Source organism: Aegilops tauschii, chromosome 2 (genome assembly GCF_002575655.3).
Source record: "Aegilops tauschii subsp. strangulata cultivar AL8/78 chromosome 2, Aet v6.0, whole genome shotgun sequence".
Lineage (NCBI taxonomy): Eukaryota > Viridiplantae > Streptophyta > Magnoliopsida > Poales > Poaceae > Aegilops > Aegilops tauschii.
The window spans coordinates 417392473-417416417 of NC_053036.3; the positions used below are offsets into that span (position 1 = coordinate 417392473).

Here is a 23945-nt window from a genome sequence, read left to right on the forward strand (position 1 = left end):
GAAAGATTGCAAAAATGGATTTTGAAAATTGTTCACCGTAACCAGTATGGGTTCATCAAATCCCGCACAATCCAAGATTGCTTAGGATGGGCATTCGAATATATACATCAATGCAAACAATCCAGGAAAGAAATTGTTATCCTAAGAATAGACTTTGAGAAAGCTTTCGATACCATGGAACATGACTTCATTCTCAATATTCTCAAGTACAAGGGATTTGACGATCGTTGGTGCATGTGGATAAAAATGCTCCTGGAATCTAGAACATCTTCAATTCTTTTAAACGGAGTGCCTGGTAAAGAATTCAAATGTAAAAGAGGTGTGCGTCAAGGAGACCCAGTCTCTCCGCTATTGTTTGTTATTGCTGCAGACCTTCTACAATCTCTTATAAACAAAGCTTGGGAGGAAGGGCATATACAGCTTCCGATTGATCAGCCTGCATCTGAACAATATCCGGTTATTCAATACGCTGACGACACAATCATTGTGCTGCCGGCTGATGTTGACCAGCTACATACCATTAAAGCTATTCTTAATTCTTATGCTAGGGCAACTGGGCTTAAAATAAATTATGGAAAATCACAATTGATGCCCATTAATGTTGATGATGAGAAAGCACATCAGCTAGCTCTGGATATTGGTTGCCAAGTTGGGAGCGTGCCGTTCACATACCTGGGACTCCCTGTGGGTACCACACGGCCAACGGTGAGAGAACTTATGCCCTTGGTAGACATAATTGAAAGAAGATTAACTGGTACGGCCATATGGCTATCTTATGGAGAGAGAGTGCAACTTATTAATTCTGCACTTTCATCTCTACTGTCATTTGCCATGTGTGTTCTCAAACTCCCATTGAAGTTGATTGACATATTTGATCGGGCAAGGCGACACTGTCTGTGGAGAAAATATACTGATCGAGATGCTAAAACACATTCCTTGGCAGCATGGGATTTGGTCTGCCGCCCAAAGAAAAAAGGTGGCTTAGGAGTTCTGGATCTTAAAGCACAAAACAAGGCATTACTGATCAAATACCTTCACAAGTTCATTCACAAAGTTGATGGCCCTTGGGTCATGCTAATTTGGAATGCATATTATGATCAGGGTGTGCCTCACGCAAAAGCAGCTTGTGGTTTATTTTGGTGGAAGGATGTTTTTCCTTAATGGATATATTCAGAGGTATCACGATTTGCATTCCTAGAGCTGGTGACACTGTTCTTTTTCGGAAAGACTTATGGCACGGGAATACAGTCCTTTCAAATTCTCATAATCATCTCTTCTCGTATGCCCAAGATGAAGACATTTCATTGGCTCAATTTCACTCCAATCCAGATCCATCCACGTTGTTCCATCTACCTCTGTCTATTGAAGCTAGATCAGAGCTTGATGACATCGTGCCCGTAATAAACACTATGACCTTACAACAAATGGGTGTCGATGCATGGATTCTATGTTGGGGAGATGAGCAATACAAACCCAGACAATTCTACAAGTTCCTCTTCAGAAATGTAACAGCCCCAACCCATATAACTTCAATATGGAAGTCTAAATGCATTATGAGGCACAAAGTTTTTGCTTGGCTCATGTTGATGGACAGGGTGAACACAAGAGATATGCTACTAAGAAGACACTTTAATACTGGAGAAGATCATTCTTGTCTCATGTGCAACCTGGGTCAGCTTGGAACAAACAACCACCTTTTCTATGAGTGTCAATTTTCTATCAGGTGCTGGGAAACAATTGGAATCCAATGGGGGACTGAAAATGATATCCAAACGAAGTTCAATACAGCTCACACATCTTGGCACAAGCCTGCATTTAAGGAAATCACAATTCTTACAGCTTGGAATATCTGGAAGCAAAGAAATAAAGTCCTATTTGATGGGGAGGTGGCCTCACACTTGGACTGGCTCAGGATGTTTAAGAAGGATCTAGAGATTCTCACATTTAGGACAAAAGGGGATATCAATGTTTTTGTCCAAAGCTTGATTCAGGATTTGGCCCTTCACCAAAACCCCTCTGTATAAAGTGTAACCTTCTTTTATTTATCTTGCTTGGCCCTTTGGCTCTATAAAAAAATGTAAATTGTAAACGCCCCCCCTTATAATAAAGCAACAGTAGGAGCCTCTCCTGCTGTTTTAATGTTCAAAAAAAGACACATTTTTCTGGGTTGAGCTTAATGTCATACACACGGAGGTTGTCGAATGTAAGACGTAAGTCGTCTATTAGTGTTTCGACGTGCCTAGTTTTGATGACGACGTCGTCCACGTAAGCTTCAACTGTCTTGCCGATCTGCTTCTCCAGGCATGTTTGGATCATGCGTTGGTATGTGGCGCCGGCGTTCTTGAGCCCAAAGGGCATGGTGTTGAAGCAGAATGGCCCATATGGGGTAATAAATGCTGTTGCAGCTTGGTCGGACTCCTTCATTTTGATTTGATGGTATCCGGAATATGCGTCGAGGAAACACAGTGAGTCGTGTCCTGCGGTGGCGTCGATGATTTGATCAATGCGGGGGAGGGGGAAGGGATCCTTAGGGCAAGCCTTGTTGAGGTCCTTGAAATCGACACACAGGCACCAGGATTTGTCCTTCTTTGGTACCATCACCAGGTTTGCCAGCCAGTCCGGATGTTTGATTTCTCTAATGAATCCGGCTTCGATAAGCTTGGCCAGCTCCTCCCCCATGGCTTGTCGCTTGGGTTCGGAAAAGCGTCGCAGTGCTTGCTTGACCGGTTTGAATCCCTTTAATATATTGAGGCTATGTTCGGCCAGCTTGCGTGGGATCCCTGGCATATCTGAAGGGTGCCAGGCAAATATGTCCCAGTTTTTGCGCAGGAACTCTCGTAATGCGGCGGCGACTGTTGGGTTCAGTTGTGCTCCGATGGATGCTGTCTTCTTGGGGTCCGTTGGGTGGACCTGGAATTTGACTATTTCTTCTGCTGGTTTGAAGGAGGTGGATTTGGGGCGTTTGTCGACGATCACATCGTTCCTGTCCACCGTAGAGCGTAGTGCGGTTAGTTCTTTAGCCGCAAGGGCTTTGGATAGCGCCTCAAGGGCGAGGGATGCTGTTTTGTTTTCAGCGCGGAGTGCTATGTCCGGATCACTGACGAGGGTGATAATACCGTTTGGTCCGGGCATCTTGAGCTTCATATACCCGTAATGAGGTATGGCTTGGAAGCGTGTAAAGGCGTCCCGCCCCAACATGGCGTGGTATCCGCTGCTGAAAGGGGCCACTTGAAAAGTGATTTCTTCGGACCGATAATTCTCGGGCGTGCCGAATACCACGTCAAGTGTGATTTTTCCCGCGCATCGCGCCTCCCGACTAGGAATGATTCCTCGGAAGGTTGTGCTACTTTGCTTGATACGGCTCCTGACTATTTCCATTTTGTGGAGTGTGTCCTCGTAAATGAGGTTTAGTCCGCTGCCGCCGTCCATGAGGACCTTGGTAAGTCGAAACCCGTCCACGATGGGACTGAGGGCTAATGCGACTGGTGCTCGGACTGTCCTGTACCTCGGTCGTCCCTGGCATTAAATGTTATAGTCGTGCCGTTCCAAGGGTTTATTGCAGCGATTTGGCATACTTCTGCGAGGTCGCGAAGTGCCCTTTTGCGCTTGTTGTTTGACGTGAATGTCTCGAAGACCGTCAATAGTCTGGTGCCGTCATCTTCTGGGGGGGGATGTTCTGGGGCGTCCTTGATAAGGATGTCCTCGCCGCTCTTGGCTACCTGCCGTAGTATCCAACATGCTCTAAGGCTGTGGGTTGCCACAGTATCTGGTGTTGTATGTATTTTGCATGGGCCATTGAGCCACCCCTCCAGAACAGTGCCGTGTCGCATAGTGGTTTTATGTTTCTTGACTGTTGGACTGGGCGTGCCACGGGGGTGCGCCCTCTTCGCCTGTAGGGGGAGTTGAATTGGGACCGACGGCTCCCAGCGAGCTGCCTGAGTTTTCCAGGCACTCTCCATCGCGCTGTACTTTTGTACGATGGTTGCTAAGTCAGCGAATTTCAGTATGCTGCGGCGATTGATGGCGTTCAGGATTCCTTCGTCCGCGCAATTGTTGCAGAACACTGATATTGCATCCTCGTCACGGCAATCTTTTACCTTGTCCTTGACAAGGAGGAATCGGGCCTAGAAGTGGTGGACCGTTTCCTAAGACTGCTATTTTTTGCTCGTGAGAGCTTCTATGTCAGGGTGGGTGGGTGGAATTAAATCCGAACCCTAACCTGACCGACTATCCGGAGTCTGACGACCTTCCGGGCCTAACAGTCCGGGTTCCAGAATATCTTCTGATTGTTTAGGACCGCCGTCCGATGCTATGTTCGGAGGGTTGGTCGCGTCCTTTCGCGGGTGAGTATCCGGCTCTTCCTGAACGGCGATCCGAACATAGTCCATCTTCGATATAGAAGAAGATTCGCCGTCCTGCTCCACGACTACCGCAATCTGGTGGGTGACCGGTGGGGCATTGATTTCTCCTTGATCGGTTTTAGGCCCGATCCGATCATAGTCTGTGGCGATTCCCAAAGCGGCAGTGCGATCTAGGAGTTCATTCAAAGACGAAAACTCTGCCGGATCCATCTGCTTGGAGTGCTCGGAGTTGATGCGAAGGGGGTTTTCGATGGCCCGAGAGGTCATCGTCGGCTCAACGGCCGAACAGGCGATCATAGTAAAGCCGCCCAGCCGGAGGGTTTGGCCTGGGGCCAGAGCTCCCCCGGAGGTGATATTGTCTTTAAGGACAAGGCGAGCCATCGAGCCTTTCGTCGACGGCACAGTGGAACTCTCAATGAAAGCACCAATGTCGGTGTCAAAACCGGCGGATCTCGGGTAGGGGGTCCCAAACTGTGCATCTAGGATCGATGGTAACAAGAGACGGGGGACACGATGTTTACCTAGGTTCGGGCCCTCTCTATGGAGGTAATACCCTACTTCCTGCTTGATTGATCTTGATGAATATGAGTATTACAAGAGTTGATCTACCACGAGATCGTAATGGCTAAACCCTAGAAGTCTAGCCTGTATGACTATGGTGGTGAATGTATCCTATCCGGACTACGCCCTCCGGTTTATATAGACACCGAAGGGATCTAGGGTTACATAAAGTCAGTTACGTAAGAAGGAATCTACATAGTCGGTCGTCAAGCTTGCCTTCCACGCCAAGTAGAGTCCAATCCGGACACGGGTGTAGTCCTCGGCCTTCATGTCTTCACAGCCCATTAGTCCGGCCCATGGATAACAGGCCGGACGCCCGAGGACCCCTTAGTCCAGGACTCCCTCACCACCCACACCTATTTTCTAGCCAACCCAAATCTCGAGGGCGAGATTCATCTTAAGGGGGGTAGGTTTGTAACATCCCAATTTGCAATTTGGAAGTTATACATAGGTCATCATATGCATATCATATTTTAATTGCATTTTGGTTGTGATCCTAGAAATCTTAAGCAACTCAAGGACCCAAGGAGAGAGTTGGAGATTTCATAAATCTTCATATTTGAACTTTTGTCAAATTTGAAAAGAGGATCAATTTAATTTTAATTTTTTTCCTCTCCAATTATTTCCAATAATAAAATAAATGAGAGAAGATAAAATGACTTCTTCAAAAGAGAGGAATATTGGAGAAGAAATTTTAAAATCAAATCATTATTTTATTTGCTATTTTCTTTGAATTAGAAAAATATGCATTTTTGAAATTTGCATTTTTAGGCTAGAAAATGTTCACTTTGTTCTAAATATTAGGTTTGGACGGTGAAAATTGTTTCTGGTATTTTTTTAGAATTTTTTATATTTTATTAGGATTTTTCTTTCTGGCGAAATTTATTTAAAAAAAAGGTTTCGTCGCCTGACTGGGCCGTAGCCAAGCCAGGCCGACCCACCTCGCCCCGCTGTCTTCCTCCTCGCGGGAGGAGTCCCGCACGCCCCGGCCGCTCGGAGAGTCCGAGCCAGACTCCCGTCGCCGCCGCCCCCTCCTCCAAGGCAGCCCTGTCGGTGTCGAAACCGTCGGATCTCGGGTAGGGGGTCCCGAACGGTGCGTCTAGGATCGATGGTTACAGGAGACGGGGGACACGATGTTTACCCAGGTTTGGGCCCTCTCTATGGAGGTAATACCCTACTTCCTGCTTGATTGATCTTGATGAATATGAGTATTACAAGAGTGGATCTACCTCGAGATCATATGTTGTGGTCCAAACCCTAGGGTTATGATGATTAATGTCATAATAATCTAGCGACTAGCCTGGCCTCGGCTTATATAATGTGCCAGAGGCCTAGGATAACAAGAGTCCTAGCCGAATACGATGGTGGAGAGGAGTCCTTGTCTTGATCACCAAGTCTTGTGGAATACTCCTTGTATGCGGCATGGGCTGCCCGAAGTGGCCCATGAGTGAACCGCCATGGGGGTCCTCGGCCCGATCCACCTGATCAGGAGACGACGTGGTGAGTACCCCCTAGTCCAGGACACCGTAAGTATCCCCCTGAACCGGTCTTCAAGTTGGGGACGCTCCTTGATTCTTTCGAACTGTTCTTCATCTTCGGTCGTCGGTCTTGAAAACTGGTTCAACAAATCTTCTTATCTTCGATCTCGAGGATCGCCGAAACAAATCCGAAGAGTTTACGTGTCGGGTATCCGAGGAGCCCCTTTAAGTTATCGGCTTTTATCAATGCCTTGTTATTTTTACGCCCACCTTAGGTTTGAAGTTGTTCCCGGGCGGCGGTGTCCTCTTGCATCCGAGCTCCAACGCCGGACTGCATTCGAGGTATCTTTTGCAGCCGAGCACCAACGTCGGACTGTATCCGAGCTCCACGCCGGACTGTATCAGAACTCCAACACCGGACTGTATCCGAGCTCCAACGCCGGACTGTATCCGAGCTCCAACGCCGGACTGTATCCGAGGTGTCATATATCACCTTGGCTTGAAGAAGTTTAAAGGAGGTTAGCCGAGCTTAATACCGGAAATGCCCTCTATAGAGCCAGCCGCTTCCATCTGAGCTTTATGCCGGACTGCTTCCGAGGTGAAGCACCACCTTGGGCTTGGGCTGATTGTTTACGGATTTTATTTCCGATGCGTGTAAATTTATTTGCTGTCAATATGTATAACTAGTAGCCCTCAAGGTGTGTGTCGGTCTAAAACCCGAGATGCACCTGAAGGAAAACATGAAACCGCTGATCCTAGTAGCCCCTGAGACTCAGGTCGCTACGCAAAATCGGCCTGAGGATCAACTCCTAGCTCGGCAACATACGTAGGAATAGAAACACAGTGTAATATATTAGAGATAATAGTGATCGGCGAACGGGCCCTTGAGAGAGTGTCTTGAGAAGTTGCCGTAATATATTAGCTTGATGCCAGATAGGTCCAGATGGTACCTGTTGTTGTCCGAAGACGCGTTTGCCTATAGTTCGGTCAAGCTGAACACTAAGCACTTTCAATTTTCTGCATTGAACAGGCAATGCAGTAGCCCCTGAGACACTGGTCGGGTGGCAACACTAGATCAGGGGATCGATGTGCCCCTTTAATATTTAAAAATAATAAGCCCGAAGCCCAGTAGCCCCCCGAGCCTTAATGCGGGCACGGGTGGCCGAATTAAGGATCAATATCCATAGTAAAATCACAATTTATGTGTAATGACTCTATGTATCCAAGTACTTTACATCATTAATGCTCGGATCCGCATTGAACAAAACTTTTTTGACTGACCATTGGCTTCAACCTCTTTGGCCAGTGGCCGAGGAGTGTTTTCCTACTTTATAAAGCCGTTATAAGGGCAAAGATTTATGGAAAACAAGGCAATCTGGCCATACGGTTTTATAAACAAAGGTACACGGAGAGATATGTTATATTATGTTTTTAACGTAAGAAACATCTTCCAAAGAAAATAGTCCCGCTATCGGTTCCTTCTTTGGGTCGTCATGCTTATCATGATCATGAAACCTCACCTCCAATCAATGTGGGAGGAAAATATTGAGGATTTAGTTCGGGGATTCTCGAACTCTATGGTATTAATGAACCAAAAAATTTACTTCCGTCGTTGCCGACCAATTATATCCTTTAAGATTGCTAGCTTTCGGCTTCACCCAGTCTGAGGTACTAACTTGGACGACCCGGTAGTAACAATCACAGAGGTGCTCCCTTTACCGCTTAGCCGAACAATCGGGAACGTAGGGGTAAGCACAGGAGCCAGGCAACCCAGCTTGGCCAAAATCTTAAGTCAAATTGATGCATATTTATGGCTTTATAACGATGATTGCGGAAGGCAGCCCTCGTATATTAAATAAAAAACAGCAATGATATGTTTATTTTGACTCCGTTGCGACCGTTTATCAGTTGAAAGTGGCCCATCGTCGGCTTCCACCCCCTTGTAGATGCTACACAGGGTGTTTTCGCAATAACAAAACAACCCTCAGCCGACGTCTCGGTGCCTGAAGGCGGTTGTGTTAGCGGAAACGAGGCAATCAGATATGCGGGCTTTATAACTTTCACTTAGTCATAGGAGCTTTAAACTGGGAAAGCCAGGTACGAGCCCCCGGTTAGTGTTCGGCGACAGCCGAGGTCAAGTCGTAAACACTTCGGCCAATGTTATGAATGGCCCGTCATTTAACATAGTCATCAGATCGCTGACCAGTTTACGCTTATTGTGACAGTCAGTTTTCGGCTTTCTCCACTGAGGTGCTTAACCATGCGAGCTGGGATCACAATCGCAGTGGTTCTCCCTTTGCATACCTAGCCGAACAAAGCGGAACGTAGGAGGCAAGCACATGAGCCGGGCAACCCAACTATTGACCAAAGACACAATTCGAAACCGATGCATATATAGCAATATCCGAGAATGTTTTTGCCGAATCTCTAAAGGTGTCCGGCGTTGCACTGCGAGACTTATGCGGGAAACACACAAATAGTTTAAAAGTGCCATAGGCTTGGAAAGCCAAAAACTTCAGTAAAAACATGACGTCCGAACTAGATCAAGTGTTCGGTGCCAATCCAAAAATTAAAGAAAAAGAAAAGAAAAAAAGTGTGCTTCTGTCGTGTTTTAACGTGACACATCCTATCTCAAGACTTTCAAGCAGGTCAGCCTACGGCTTCAAGCTCCTTATCCCGAAGGCGGAGTACTTCTCCGAGGCCCATTTAGCGAACTAAACTCGAGCGGCTTTTAGAGAGAAGACAGGCTGTCTGGCTATTGACCATACACTCGAGTCAAAAAAGGAGCGGTAGAAAAAGACTTTGCCAAGAAGAAAACACATTTACTATAAAACGACTCATACTAATTTAAGAGCCCCCAAGTGACTTGGGTAAAAGAGTTTTATGTATAATGATTGTATGTACCGAAGTACTTATATCATATCTGTGTTCACCCGAACTTTAAACGCGTCTTAACCGACCGTCGGCTTCTCCCTCTTCGGTCAAGGGCCGAAAAGTGTTATATACTCCATCTGTCGAGAATATCGACGGTGTTTCCGATAACCAGGCAATCAGGCCATAAGGCTGTAACAGACAAAGCGCGCTCAGGGAACTTATGCTATATTACAGACAAAGTGTAAGAAGGATATTCGAAGAAAATAGTACCTCCACCGATACCTTTCTTCGGTTGCTCATTGTTACTTATGAGACTTGTGCAATAGATTTTTTGTATTCATGAGTTCCGTTGTGTGCCGACCATGATTGAAAACAATAAGAGCGCTAGCTTTCGGCTTCACCCAGTCTGAGGTCCGAGCTCGGATGACCCGATCGTGACAATCGCAGAGGTGCTCCCTTTACTCCCTAGCCGAACAATCGGGAACGTAGGGGGTAAACATAGGAGCAAGGCAACCCAGCTTGCGAAACACTTAAGTCAACATGGTGAATATTGTGGTGTAATACACGAATAAGGAATGAAGCCGTACAAGTATAATCATATGCAAGAGGAAAGGCTTCATAAAGGAAGCCCCCAAGTAAACGGGGTATTTGAATTTGTGTGCCACAAACGAAGTTTTGACAAGGAACTTTTTCAAAAACAACTTTTTGCCAAAAAGTATAATGCTTTGGTCGAACCGAACAACATTTAAAATTGAAAATTCTGAGCATAAAAGCGACTTAGCTGGCTAATGTGCTCGGTGTCGATGCACGGCCCGAGCTTACGGCAGGACAAGGTCCCAGCCCCCAAGCCGGTCCCAAGGTGGCGGAGCGAAGAGCTTGGCACTCCAAAGTGGCGACATAGCACTGCCAATGCAGGCCGGCAGTGTGACGTCGAAGTCCCCAACATGGCTTAATGAAGACGAAGCCCTCGGTCTAGCCGAGGTGACGTGGTACGTCGGTACGCCGAGGTGACAGCGCTGCCCGACCCGGATCCTTTACCTCTGCACAAAAAATAATGCAAGCCGGAGATAATAGGAATAATAAATAAAAAAATTGTTGCATAATTAATAATTTATGCAAAGTGAGTAATAAAAGAAATATGGTCCGTGTGCCGAACACTCGATGAGGTAGAGCTCTCTCGGCGATGCCGAAGTCCCCAAGACAACCGAACATGTCGGTATGGCGATTCGACCAACAAGGTGATCACGCGAGCCGATTTATGCCGATTGGGACAACGACGTCGGCTTGCCGAAGTGACCGTGTGACGCAGTCGAAGTCGATGACCTACACACATAAAATAGTGCGGTCCAAAAAGGATAATTGCTTTTCGCAAAAATAATTTATTTAAAGAGATGTGGCCTGGCGCCGAAGTCAATGTCGATGTAGGGCGTCGGCGTCACGCAGTGAAGGCGTGGCAAAGCCTGAATTCACAGGCCGGTCTGAGTTCCGGATGCGGCATTCGCCGAACTGTATACGGAAACTGACCGAACCACCACGCGACCGTCGTTAATGCGGCCACCATTTGATAGACCTGTGTACAAATGATGAAACAAACCAGAGTAATAATTCCTTGGAAAAATAAACCCAAACAAGAAAAAATACTGTGATTAATAGCACCTGGTTTATCTGTTGTAGCAATTCGAAGAAAGGTGACTCCCAAAATTGGGACTCGATCCGCACACCCATTGCCTGATGGGCGATAAAGCGACGGCATGGCGATGCTGGCAAAGGTTTTCTTGCCGAGACAAAGCCCTCGGTCCAGCTAATCATGACGAAGCTGGTCGACTGGTGACGCCGAAGTCACCGGAGTATGTTGGTGAAGAAATAGCCAAGTCCCCGGTCCTGCCGAGGTGACGGAGCAGGTCGGTGAGGGGACATTGCAGCTGCCATGTCAGCCGAGGTGTTGAAGCAGTTCGGCGTGATGGACATCGGCTTGAAGAAGCAACAGTGCGGCCATGCTGACGCAGGTCGTGACTTGTGACGCGGTCAATGCCGGCCGGCTTGATGAAGTGACCGTGCGGTGATGCCGGTGTGCCCGCTCCGTGTAATCCGTGGGGCAGCGATGTCGGTGATGATTTATCCTTCGCGATGCCGAACTCTTGTTCGGCTTGCCGAGATGATGATCCGAAGAAGTTGAGCTCGGCTCAACAAAGCGGCGACGTGTCTAGCGCAGGTCGGCAGCCGTGGAGCAATATTGCCGGACTGGTTTGACACCAGCGTGATGGTGAAGATTACCTTGGAGGAGGCTTAAAATTTTATGGGTACGTGTTTAAAAACAACACACAATACCCTAGAAAAAAAATCCCTTCAAAAGGGTTGTCCAATATCGCGTTCATGAAGAAACATGAACTCGGGCCGGATTCGTATTCGCGCAGAAAACAGATCCGAAAATTAGTCCACTCATCGGAAGGTTCCCGGAGTTTGAACCGTCGGATCGAGCTGAAATTTGGAGGGGTAGTAGATATGGGAATTCCGCAGCAGATGAACGGTTGGATCTTCCAAAGGACCTCCGAGCTGGGCTCTGAAGACCGCGCCCTAAACTCGCCCAGATTCCCGTCCAGATTCGACAGGGCTCTGGTATATCGTAGATTGCCAGAGATTCCTCCATCGGAACTCGACAAAATTTGGCATGGTTGTTGTAGACTTAATTTCGCACAATTCCACCGAAGGAATCATCAAAGCGATGCTCGAGGAGGTGGTGGCAGCGGATACAAGTTTGCTGTTCGGAAAAAACAACACGGTCGCCCGAGGGCAATGTTGACGTTGAGCCCCCGAGCTCCATGGACGGTTCTTCCATGATCATGATAGAGATCGGAGTTGATGTTGATGAAGGCCCTCATCCGAACATGACGATCGAAGGTAGGGCGCAGTCCTCGGTCAAGCCAAGGTGACCAGTCGAGCCGGTGACGAAGATGCTGACGTCGTAGTTGATCTGCAGTAGAGCCATTGATCCTTTGCCGAACACACAGCGGAATTCTCAATGAAAGCACCAATGTCGGTGTCAAAACGGCAGATCTCGGGTAAGGGGTCCCGAACTGTGCGTGTAGGATCGATGGTTACAGGAGACGGGGGACACGATGTTTACCCAGGTTCGGGCCCTCTCTATGGAGGTAATACCCTACTTCCTGCTTGATTGATCTTGATGAATATGAGTATTACAAGAGTGGATCTACCTCGAGATCATATGTTGTGGTCTAAACCCTAGGGTTATGATGATTAATGTCATAATAATCTAGCGACTAGCCTGGCCTCGGCTTATATAATGTGCCGGAGGCCTAGGATAACAAGAGTCCTAGCCGAATACGTTGGTGGAGAGGAGTCCTTGTCTTGATCACCAAGTCTTGTGGAATACTCCTTGTATGCGGCATGGGCTGCCCGAAGTGGCCCATGAGTGAACCGCCATGGGGGTCCTCGGCCCGATCCACCTGATCAGGAGACGACGTGGTGAGTACCCCCTAGTCCAGGACACCGTCAAGCCCCCAGCCTCTTTATAAACCGGAGCCGCCCCCCCTCTCCTCAACCGCCGCCGCCCCAGCCTGCCTCCCTCGCCGAGTCGCGCCACCGCCGCAAGCCGCCATCCGCGCAGCCACCGCTCGCTGCTGCTACCGCCGCCGCGCTGCACCACCATCGCGCCGCCGCCGCATCGCCTCGCTGCCCCGCCACCGGATTACGCCGCCATCGTTGACCGGTAAAAAGGTACACATCAATAACATGTATATCAAATATACCTTTCACTTTGCCATCCTTCTTATCCGCCAAATACTTGGGGCAGTTCCGCTTCCAGTGACCAGTCCCTTTGCAGTAGAAGCACTTAGTTTTAGGCTTAGGTCCAGACTTGGGCTTCTTCCCTGGAGAAGCAACTTGCTTGCTATTCTTCTTGAAGTTTCCCTTCTTCCCTTTGCCCTTTTTCTTGAAACTAGTGGTCTTGTTAACCATCAACACTTGATGCTCCTTCTTGATTTCTACCTCCGCAGCCTTTAGCATCGTGAAGAGCTCGGGAATTGTCTTTTCCATCCCTTGCATATTATAGTTCATCACGAAGCCTTTATAGCTTCGTGGCAGTGATTGAAGAACTCTATCAATGACACTATCATAAGGAAGATTAACTCCCAGCTGAGTCAAGTGGTTATGGTACCCAGACATTCTGAGTATGTGTTCACTGACAGAACTATTCTCCTCCATGTTGCAGCTATAGAACTTGTTGGAGACTTCATATCTCTCAACTCGGGCATTTGCTTGAAATATTAACTTCTACTCCTGGAACATCTCATATGCTCCATGACGTTCAAAACGTCTTTGGAGTCCCGATTCTAAGCCGTAAAGCATGGCACACTGAACTATCGAGTAGTCATCAACTTTAGTCTGCCAGACGTTAATAACGTCCGGAGTTGCTCCTGCAGCGGGTCTTACACCTAGCGGTGCTTCCAGGACGTAATTCTTCTGTGCAGCAATGAGGATAATGCTCAAGTTACGTACCCACTCCGTGTAGTTGCTACCATCATCTTTCAACTTAGCTTTCTCTAGGAACACATTAAAATTCAAGGGAACAGTAGCACGGGCCATTGATCTACAAGAACATAGATATGCAAAAACTATCAGGACTAAGTTCATGATCAATTAAAGTTCAATTAATCATATTACTTAAGAACTCCCACTTAGATAGACATCCCTCTAGTCATCTAAATGATCACGCGATCCATATCAACTAAACCATGTCCGATCATCACGTGAGATGGAGTAGTTTTCAATGGTGAACATCACTATGTTGATCATATCTACTATATGATTCACGTTCGACCTTTCAGTCTGAGTGTTCCGAGTATTCTGCACGTGCGAAACTAGCTTGCACCCGTTGTATGTGAACGTAGAGCTTATCACACCTGATCATCATGTGGTGTCTCGGCACGACGAACTGTAGCAACGGTGCATACTCAGGGAGAACACTTGTACCTTGAAATTTAGTGAGGGATCATCTTATAATGCTACCCACGTACTAAGCAAAATAAGATACATAAAAGATAAACGGCACATGCAATCAAAATATGTGACATGATATGGCCATCATCATCTTGTGCCTTTGATCTCCATCTCCAAAGCACCGTCATGATCTCCATCGTCATCGGCTTGACACCTTGATCTCCATCGTAGCATCATTGTTGTCTCGCCAACTATTGCTTCTACGACTATCGCTAGTGATAAAGTAAAGCAATTACATGGCGATTGCATTTCATACAATAAAGCGACAACCATAAGGCTCCTGCCAGTTGCCGGTAACTTTTACAAAACATGATCATCTCATACAACAATTTATATCTCATCACGTATTGACCATGTCACATCACAACATGCCCTGCAAAAACAAGTTAGACGTCCTCTACTTTGTTGTTGCAAATTTTACGTGGCTGCTACGGGCTTCTAGCAAAAACTGTTCTTACCTACGCATCAAAACCACAACGATTTTTCGTCAAGTGTGCTATTTTAACCTTCAACAAGGACCGACTATAGTCAAATTCGATTCAACTAAAGTTGGAGAAACAGACACCCGCCAGCCACCTGTGTGCAAAGCACGTCGGTAGAACCGGTCTCATGAACATGGTCATGTAATGTTGCTCCGGGCCTCTTCATCCAACAATACCGCCGAATCAAAATAAGACATTGGTGGTAAGCAGTATGACTATTATCGCCCACAACTCATTGTGTTCTACTCGTGCATATCATCTACGCATAGATCTAGCTCGGATGCCACTGTTGGGGAACGTAGCATGCAATTTCACAAAAAAATCCTACGCTCACGCAAGATCTATCTAGGAGATGCATAGCAACGAGAGGGGAGAGTGTGTCCATGTACCCTCGCAGACCAAAAGCGGAAGCGTTAGGTTAACGCGGTTGATGTAGTCGAACGTCTTCACGATCCAACCGATCTTAGTACCGAACATACGGCACCTCCGTGTTCAGCACACGTTCAGCTCGATGACGTCCCTCGAACTCTTGATCCAGCAGAGGGTCGAGGGAGAGTTCCGTCAGCACGACGGCGTGGAGACGGTGATGGTGACGTGATCCGCGCAGGGCTTCGCCTAAGCACTACGACGCTAAGACCGGAGGAGTAAACTTTGGAGCGGGGCACCGCACACGGCTAAGAGAACAATTGATGTGCCTTTGGGGTGCCCCCCGCCCCCATATATAAAGGAGGGGAGGAGGATGCCGGCGGCCAGGAGGGGCGCGCCATGGGGGAGTCCTACTAGGACTCCTCTCCTAGTAGGATTCGGTCCCCCATTTTCTTTCTTCCACCGGAGGGAAAAGGAAGGAGAGGGAGAGGGAAAGGGAAAGGGGGGCCGCGCCCCCTCCTCCTTGTCCTATTCGGACTCCCTAGGAGGGGGCGCGCGCCACCCCCCCCCCCCCCCCCCGCGGGCTTCCCTCTCTCTGCCCTTAGGCCCATGTAGGCCCAACACTTCCCCAGGGGGTTCCAGTAACCCCTCGGTACTTCGGTAAAATACCCGAACCACTCGAAACCATTCCGATGTCTGAATACTACCATCCAATATATGAATCTTTACATCTTGACCATTTCGAGACTCCTCTTCATGTCCGTGATATCATCCGGGACTCCGAACAAACTTCGGTCACTAAAACACATAACTCATAATACAAATCGTCATCGCACGTAAGCGTGTGGACCCTACGGGTTCGAGAACTATGTAGACATGACCAAGACACATCTCCGGTCACCAACCAATAGCGGAACCTGCATGCTCATATTGGTTCCTACATATTCTACGAAGATCTTTATCGGTCAAACCGCAATAACAACATACGTTATTCCCTTTGTCATCGGTATGTTATTTGCCCGAGATTCGATCGTTGGTATCATCATACCTAGTTCAATCTCGTTACCAGGAAGTCTCTTTACTCGTTCCGTAGTGCACCATCCCGTAACTAACTCATTAGTCACATTGCTTGCAAGGCTTATAGTGATGTGCATTACCGAGAGGGCCCAGAGATACTTCTCCGATACTCGGAGTGACAAATCCTAATCTTGATCTATGCCAACCCAACAAACACCTTCGGAGACACCTATAGAGCATCTTTATAATCACCCAGTTACGTTGTGATGTTTGATAGCACACAAAGTGTTCCTCCGCCATTCGGGAGTTGCATAATCTCATAGTTAGAGGAATATGTACAAGTCATGAAGAAAGCAATAGCAATAAAATTTAACGATCATCATGCTAAGCTAACGGATGGGTCTTGTCCATCACATCATTCTCTAATGATGTGATCTCGTTCATCAAATGACAACACATGTCTATGGTTAGGAAACTTGACCATCTTTGATTAACGAGCTAGTCAAGTAGAGGCATACTAGGGACACTCTGTTTTATCTATGTATTCACACATGCACTAAGTTTCCGGTTAATACAACTCTAGCATGAATAATAAACATTTATCATGATATAAGGAAATATAAATAACAACTTTATTAGTGCCTCTAGGGCATATTTCCTTCACACAGCGGATCTAAGTTTCGAGAATCTATACCCCTCTTAATAGTACGGCGATCTTATGACTCAAAAAAGGAAAGAAGAACAATGAAATGAATGCTAAGTCTTCACTTTGCTTTCGACCTTTTTAGTTGCAATCACTTTTCTTCAGACGAACACCGAACCAATTGCTTCACGTTAGCAATAATTTTCAAGGGCTCAACTCCTTCACATCAGCCTACTCGCCTACACGGTTTCGATAGATATGACTCAATCATCTCTTCAGTACAGATGTTCTTCGACGAAGTTCCTCGAACTTGACACCAAAGATAGCATTCTCTTCGGTTCTGCATGGACTGTTTCTCTTTGTGTGCACTAGCAAACAAATCAGTCCATGCCTGTTTTCTATCAACAATCTCCAAAACATAAGAGGGCAAATATTGCACCAACAATATGTTTCATGATGATCATCTTTTGCTAATCATAGGGCATTGTTAAAGTAAAAAAACGATGCCGACAACAATAAGAGCACATTGTTAACAGAACAATGGTGTTGGATAGACCCAACCAAATGATATACTTCAAGTCATATCGTCACAATGTTATAACTATAATCAATTAATCATAAAAGAATACTCACGTCCTTATACCATCAGAATATCGAGTACCTTCATGTCAGATGATATACTTTGGGGCTTGTCACATGTTACCCATAACAGGGTGATTATAACGAAAACTTCCGCGTATATTAGAAAAGTATGTCTAGGGACTCAATAGTTCAAGACTGTGATTTTCTCCTCTCATGATGGAGAGATACTCTCCAGGCCCACTTGGTATTAAGATGTCTATCATCATCAGACCAAACACATTGTTATATGATTATAGGGATACCGGAATACAGAAACGAGAAAAGTACCAAAACCGATAACAGGGATAACTTGTTATTGTGATCAAGTTGTTGCTTCACAAGGATACCAAAAAAAGTCTCGCCTCGAGTTTTAGTAAGTATCGCGAATCAAGGGTAATTGTATAAGCAAAAGGTTTGCTTCGTAAATATATTTGTGTATGTGTAGGGGTCAATATGGGTGTCCAGATCCCACTATTGATTATTAACCGAAAGGTGTTCCGGGTCATGTCTGCATATTACGGAACCTGTTGGGACACACGCTTAAGGATCATTGCTCTGCTGCATACTAGGAGGTATTAGGGTCTCAATAGAAATGCACCGGAGAAGTTCCAAAAATATCGGGAGGGAGCAAAAAAGTTTCAGAAAAACCGGGAGAATCCCAGAGTTCCATGGAAGGCACCGGAAGATTCGGGAAGGTTCTGGAAGGCGCTATAGGGCTACTCTCTTGGTTGGGCCAAGTGGGGTAGCCACATGGGACAAGATGGACCCAATTATAGGGTGCACCCATGTGCCTTGGGGGCAGTGCAAAGGGGGAGGTGGCCATGGTTTGGGGCGCATCCCTCCCTGGTATGGCCGGCCATAGGGGCGGGAGCCCCTCCCCTGCATATATAAATAGAGAAGGAGGCAACCCCTACAAATGCACCTGAATTTCTAGCAGCGCCTCCCCTCCTCTCTCTCTCTCTCTCTCTCTCTCTCTCTCTCTCTCTCTCTCTCTATCTCTATCTCTCTCTTTGTTCTAGCTCTTCATCCTAGACGGCGAAACCCTGCTGAACCGCAGATTCCCTACGTATGGATACCGGCAAAGGGATCGTTCCTTTAATCCTAGATCAGTGAATCACTTCGAGGGAGAAATATTCTTGCGGCTGGGAGGTAATACCTAGATGTGGGAATCTGTATGTCTGTACTAATATTTTCTTCACCGTTATGTTCGTTGATGAGATTGATCTGCACACTGCATCTTCATAGTGATCTTGGGCTTGTATGAAGGGTAAACAATTATTTTGTACCATGTTTCCCAACAACCGAGGGCTTGGAGTAGGGACCTGAGGTGCTTAGTCGGTTGCATCCTACCTCGGGGATCAGGTCCACATAGGAAGACAGTAACCTGGATCACCGGGGAGTCTGGGGACCCGATGTGTCTAGAAGGTTTCTGTCCACTCCAAGGACTGAACATGTGGGTCCCAACAAAGGCACATTAAGGTCTAGGGTTTTACCCTTTATGAAATTTGGCGCATTGGGTGGCTTAATATGAGTGGTAGCATGACCCCAACATCGTCAAATACCCCAACCCCTATGAATAGTGCGGTTGTCCTATGAATCAAATAAAATCAAAAAAATCTTAGAGTCTTCGAAAAATTGGCGCCTTTTTCCTGTTTGTATTAGCTAGGGGGCAACCATGCCCGTAGACAAGTACTGAGGGGCCAATGTCCTGAGATAAACTGGATAAACGACATTAGGCCTCACAAACCCCATTGTCATCAACACCAAAATGCGATTGAAGGAACAACACACTTTCAAGTTAAAAATCTGAAAATGTTTTTACTCGCAAATCACAAATATGATTTATGACCCAACTTCACGTTCGACAATAAAATTCACCTTAAAGTTGTCATCCCATGATATATGAATTTGGCACTGTATTGGTACCAAAATTGTTTAACAACCTGAGAACCACGTTATTTTCTCTAACAAGTCAGAGTAACCTAGCAAGTACCGACGAAAAAAAAGTAGTTGAAGCATGCTCACATGTGGTCTTTTTTTAAAAGATTTCACTGTGTAAAATCCAAATGTAAAAGCAGTCCGTCAATCAGGATAATGGTTTGAGAGATAAAAATTCAAAATTCAAAATTGAAGGTTAATGTCATTCTCATGGGTCATTGTTGCATGCATGCAATCATGCTGCAGTTCTCCCTAGTCCACTCCTTTTTTTAACCTTGTTTTCCTTTAACGGCCAACCAACCGTGCATATGTTTTCCACAGGTTCTTGAAGCCAGTAGTCATCAACCATGCATATCTCTAGAAAAAGTCCACTAGACGAGATCTCCTCACTTCCTCGATAATGAGTGGTCCTAGTGATATAACTGCCCATCCGGTTATACTACGTGTGATTCACTCGGTTCAGCGCCTGCATCTTCTGAGCCATCGTCTTCTTCCTACGTGCTAACGCAATGGCTAGGGCTCTAGTGTTTCTTGCGCTCTTGTGCCTTGTGACCTCTGCGCTGGTTTGCGTCGGCGAAGCGAGGAAGATGGTTGGGGTGTACATGCTCAAGAAAGGGGATTTTTCAGTGAAGGTCACAAACTGGGGCGCCACTATCATGTCGATCATCCTCCCCGACAGCAAAGGTATGATGATCAGACGATGTTCCTCGCTTTCAATATAAAATAAAACCAGACATTATTCTTTTGTTGGTAGCCAGAAATCATGTAGCCTCTTAGGATGTCACATGCTGGCTTTTTTCAAGGGTTAAGTAATATCAAATTTAATTTATGGTGTTGATATCAATGAATATACCCAAAGATGAACCAAAAAACCACCCATGCGCAAATTCGATGAGTATTCACAATTGAGTTTTATCGGTGTAACAAATTATAGCATTAAAAATGAAATATAAGCCATTTCTTTTTACAAGAACCTAGGGGAGTTAGATTTCACAATTATATATTTCTCATGCATATATAGATGATGTTTTAGGCACCAACACGATCTCTAATGTGCATTTTTATCATTAATTTCCTAGGGTCATGTTAGGAGAAAAAATTCTTGCAGCTCTCTTTCATGTGTGTCCATTGAGTGAATAGCACAAAACTACCACTTTTCGTGTTAGGGTTCCAAAAAACTATCACAAATTTGTTTGTGACCGATAACTACCAGAATCGACGTCTGCTGTTTCAAAAAACCCAAAATGCCCGTTGCTAAGAAATTAATCCGGTTTATGACAGGTGGGGCTGGCGGCTAAATGAACCGTCTGTTTGACCCTGGGACCCACATGTCAGTGTCTCTCTCATTTTCTTCACTCCCCCTCTCTTCCTCTCTTCTTCTCCTTTTCTCAGACGCCCAGTACACCGGAGACAGTGGCCCGACCATGGCCGCCGGGCACACTACTGGCCCACGCGCACGACGACGTTCTCGCGGACGGCGGCGTTCAGCAGGGCGACGAAATCCCAGCCGCCTCTCCTTCCAGCAGCGCCGGTCGCCCCTCCTTCCACCTCGCCGGGGTTGGCCTAGCTCGATGCGCCGCCCGCCTCGGCCTGCAGCCATGGCGCCCGAGGCGCCGCCCTCCACGGCCTGGATCCATGGCGCCACCGCCGGAGGCGCTTCCCCGCTTTGCCGGCTAACCCCAGTAGCCACCGCTCGTGCAGGGTCCAGGCGGAGGTGGTTTGCGGCTGCAAGTGGCACGGGCGGCTAACTCCGGTGGCCTCCCTGGATGGGATCCTCCATGGCGGCAGCCCGCGGGGCGGGGGAGTCGTCCACCCGCAGCCCACACGCACTGGACGTCGACAAGCGACAGAAGAGAGCTCCGCGGTGGCGCCATGGCTGCTGGCCGGCGGGCTCGTCACAGCGGCTACTGGCCGGCGGGCTTGGCTGCGGGCGCACGGCCACGGCGCCACCGGCCAGATGAACTCGATTGCTTTTTTAAAAAGTTTAGAGGAACCCGATTGCTTTTTTTAAGTTTATAGGGACCCGGTCGAGTTTCTTAAATGTTTGCAGGGACCTGCTTGCTTTTTTATGAGGAAGAGACACTGACATGTGGGCCCCACATGTTAGTTAACGGTCAAACAATCAGTTCTCTTACATGCGGGCCCCGACTGTCATAATCGTGATCAATTGTTAAATCCTCGGCGATTTGGGTTTTTTGAAACAGCAGACGCCGATTCTGGTAGTTATCAGCCACAAACAAATTTGTGGTAGTTTTTTGGAACCCTAACACGAAAAGTGGTAGTTTTATGTTATTCACTCGTGTCCATTATTAGTAAAAATTAACAATGTCCAAATATGCATATTAGAAAGTCATCTACTTACAAAAGGAAGGGTTGTGTGATAAATCTTTGACGGTCCAATAACTGAAAGGTTTTTATTCTCTTTGTAAAGAAATTGTATTCTATATCGACCAATAAATAACCGGATTACCAACCCTGAGTTTTGCCCCATACCTATACACATTGGGGTTTGGGTATCCAAACTCAGGAGTATTCCTCCAGAGAAAAAAGAACTCATGAGTGAACCTGCCATGTTTAATAGCTTCCTTCATTTGCTGTGTGCTTGTTTTTGTGTGTGAGGCTTGATATGCCGAAATGATTTTGTAGGGAATTTGGCCGATGTTGTGCTGGGTAAAGACACCCTCGCTGAATATGTTGTAAGATCTTCGAATCCCATCTTCTCCAACTATAATCCACTTATGAGCCCAACGTCTAGGATTATTGTTATCACAATTTCAATTTGTTTCCTCTGAATATTTGCTCTTGCGAACCAGAACGATACGGCCTACTTCGGGCCGCTGAGCGGGCGCGTAGCACAACGAATGGCCAGAGGCCGGTTCGTCCTCGACGGCAAAGTATACCACACGTACATCAACGACGGCAGGAACGCCATCCATGGTATGCAGTGTTCGATTCTGTCAAACAGCTACCTGCGATAACATGCGGTACTTAATTTTCTACTGTTATAGGTGGCCACAGGGGATTCAGCAAAGTCATATGGACGGTGAAGGAGTACGTCGCCGGCGGCGACTCCCCGTATATCACGCTGTACTACCGCAGCTTCGACGGGGAGCAAGGTAGGAAAAACGATACGACCCAATTCTTTACCATACAGAAAACTGTCGTGTCGTTGATCAATCATCCTTGCAACCAATATTATTAATCAGGATTCCCTGGGGACCTGGACGTGTACGCGACGTACCAGGTGTCGAGCCCGTACGTGCTGAGCATCCGCACGAACGCGACGGCGTTGAACAAGGCGACGCCGGTGAACTTCCTGCAGCACGTGTACTTCAACCTGGGCGGGCAGGGCAGCGGCGACGTGCTGGGCCACACCCTCCAGCTCTCCGCGTCCCGGTACACCCCGATGGACGAGGAGCTCCTCCCGTCGTCGGGCCGCGTCGACCCCGTGGCCGGCACCAACTACGACTTCCGGACGCCGACGCCCCTCGGCGCGCGCATCCGGCAGGTCATGGGCGGCAAGGGCGTCCGCGGGTACGACATCAACTACGTGATCGACGGGGCCGGCATGCGGAGGGTGGCGGCGGTCCGGGACGGCACGTCCGGGCGCGCGCTGCAGCTGTGGGCCAACCAGCCAGCCATGCAGCTCTACACCGGCAACGGGCTGAACAACACCAGGGGGAAGGGCGGCATCGTGTACCGGCAGTACGCTGGGTTCTGCCTCGAGACGCAGGCGTACCCGGACGCCGTGAACCACCCAGAGTTCCCGTCGGTGACGGTGAGGCCCGGCCAGGTGTACAAGCACGACATGCTCCTCAAGTTCTCCTTCTAACTTTGTACTGGCACGGTTGGTTGGCTCCATTCCCATCGAGAAAAATAAAAATAAAAATTAGGCGTGTACGATCATGATGTGTTGGGTTTGGGCCAGGACATCGGGTATCTTCTTTTCAAACGGGGCTGGTTGGCCCGTATGCTGCAATCAACGAGCCCAACTTGTGTAAGCAAAAAGTTGACTTTGAGGATCACGCTACGCTACACTCCGGTGTCGTGTCGGTGCACCGAATGCGACGAGTGAGCAGCGCAGGCATTATGCGCGAGCAGCCAAGAACCGAAAGCGCAAGGGGAGCCGTAGTGACGCGGCACACGCCACAGCCTCGGCCACGGGGCTCACGCGCGCATCAGGTGACACGACGACCCGCTACGTGCATGTACGTTTCCGGAGGGTCAGGTGGCAAAGGCAAAACCCCAACACGCATGACGCGCGACACCATAGCTACAACATCGGTTGCGTGCACTGCTCACAACGGAAACGCTTTCCGCTTTTGCGACATATATGGACATAACGTCGATCGCTTTAACAAATTATGGATTTTTTGTTAATCTTGGTCACCAGTGCACGTTGTTAAACATGAACTTAAGCAAGAACACGCAAGAGGGTTGTGTGCATTTTGCATTAAGATATGGATATAGGAGATGGTGCTGCGTTTTCAGTTATGTGCTACGTGAGCGAAATGCTATCGTGATTTCTGGTTCTTTGCTAGAGAGTGTGGCTTGAAGATTGGATTTTTCATGCAAGGCTTCCAAATGT

The 23945-nt window shown here is 47.4% G+C and overlaps 1 protein-coding gene across 1 annotated transcript; it reads left to right on the forward strand.

Annotated features, from left to right (window-relative positions):
- Window positions 1-21412: 21412 nt before the first annotated feature.
- Window positions 21413-23257, forward strand: LOC109731790 (uncharacterized). Its single transcript, XM_073509579.1, has 3 exons — window positions 21413-22294; window positions 22366-22473; window positions 22564-23257. Exons 1-3 carry the CDS (start codon window positions 22219-22221, stop codon window positions 23187-23189), a joined length of 810 nt encoding a protein of 269 aa, XP_073365680.1. The 5' UTR covers window positions 21413-22218; the 3' UTR covers window positions 23190-23257.
- The last annotated feature ends 688 nt before the right edge of the window (window positions 23258-23945 follow it).

What these genes read in the sequence shown, in the direction of transcription:
- LOC109731790 (XM_073509579.1), top strand. Translation starts at nt 22,219, where the DNA reads ATGGCCAGAGGCCGGTTCGTCCTCGACGGCAAAGTATACCACACGTAC. An exon ending in CGGCAGGAACGCCATCCATG is followed by an intron (nt 22,295 to 22,365) that starts GTATGCAGTGTT and finishes CTACTGTTATAG; the next exon opens with GTGGCCACAGGGGATTCAGC. An exon ending in CAGCTTCGACGGGGAGCAAG is followed by an intron (nt 22,474 to 22,563) that starts GTAGGAAAAACG and finishes ATTATTAATCAG; the next exon opens with GATTCCCTGGGGACCTGGAC.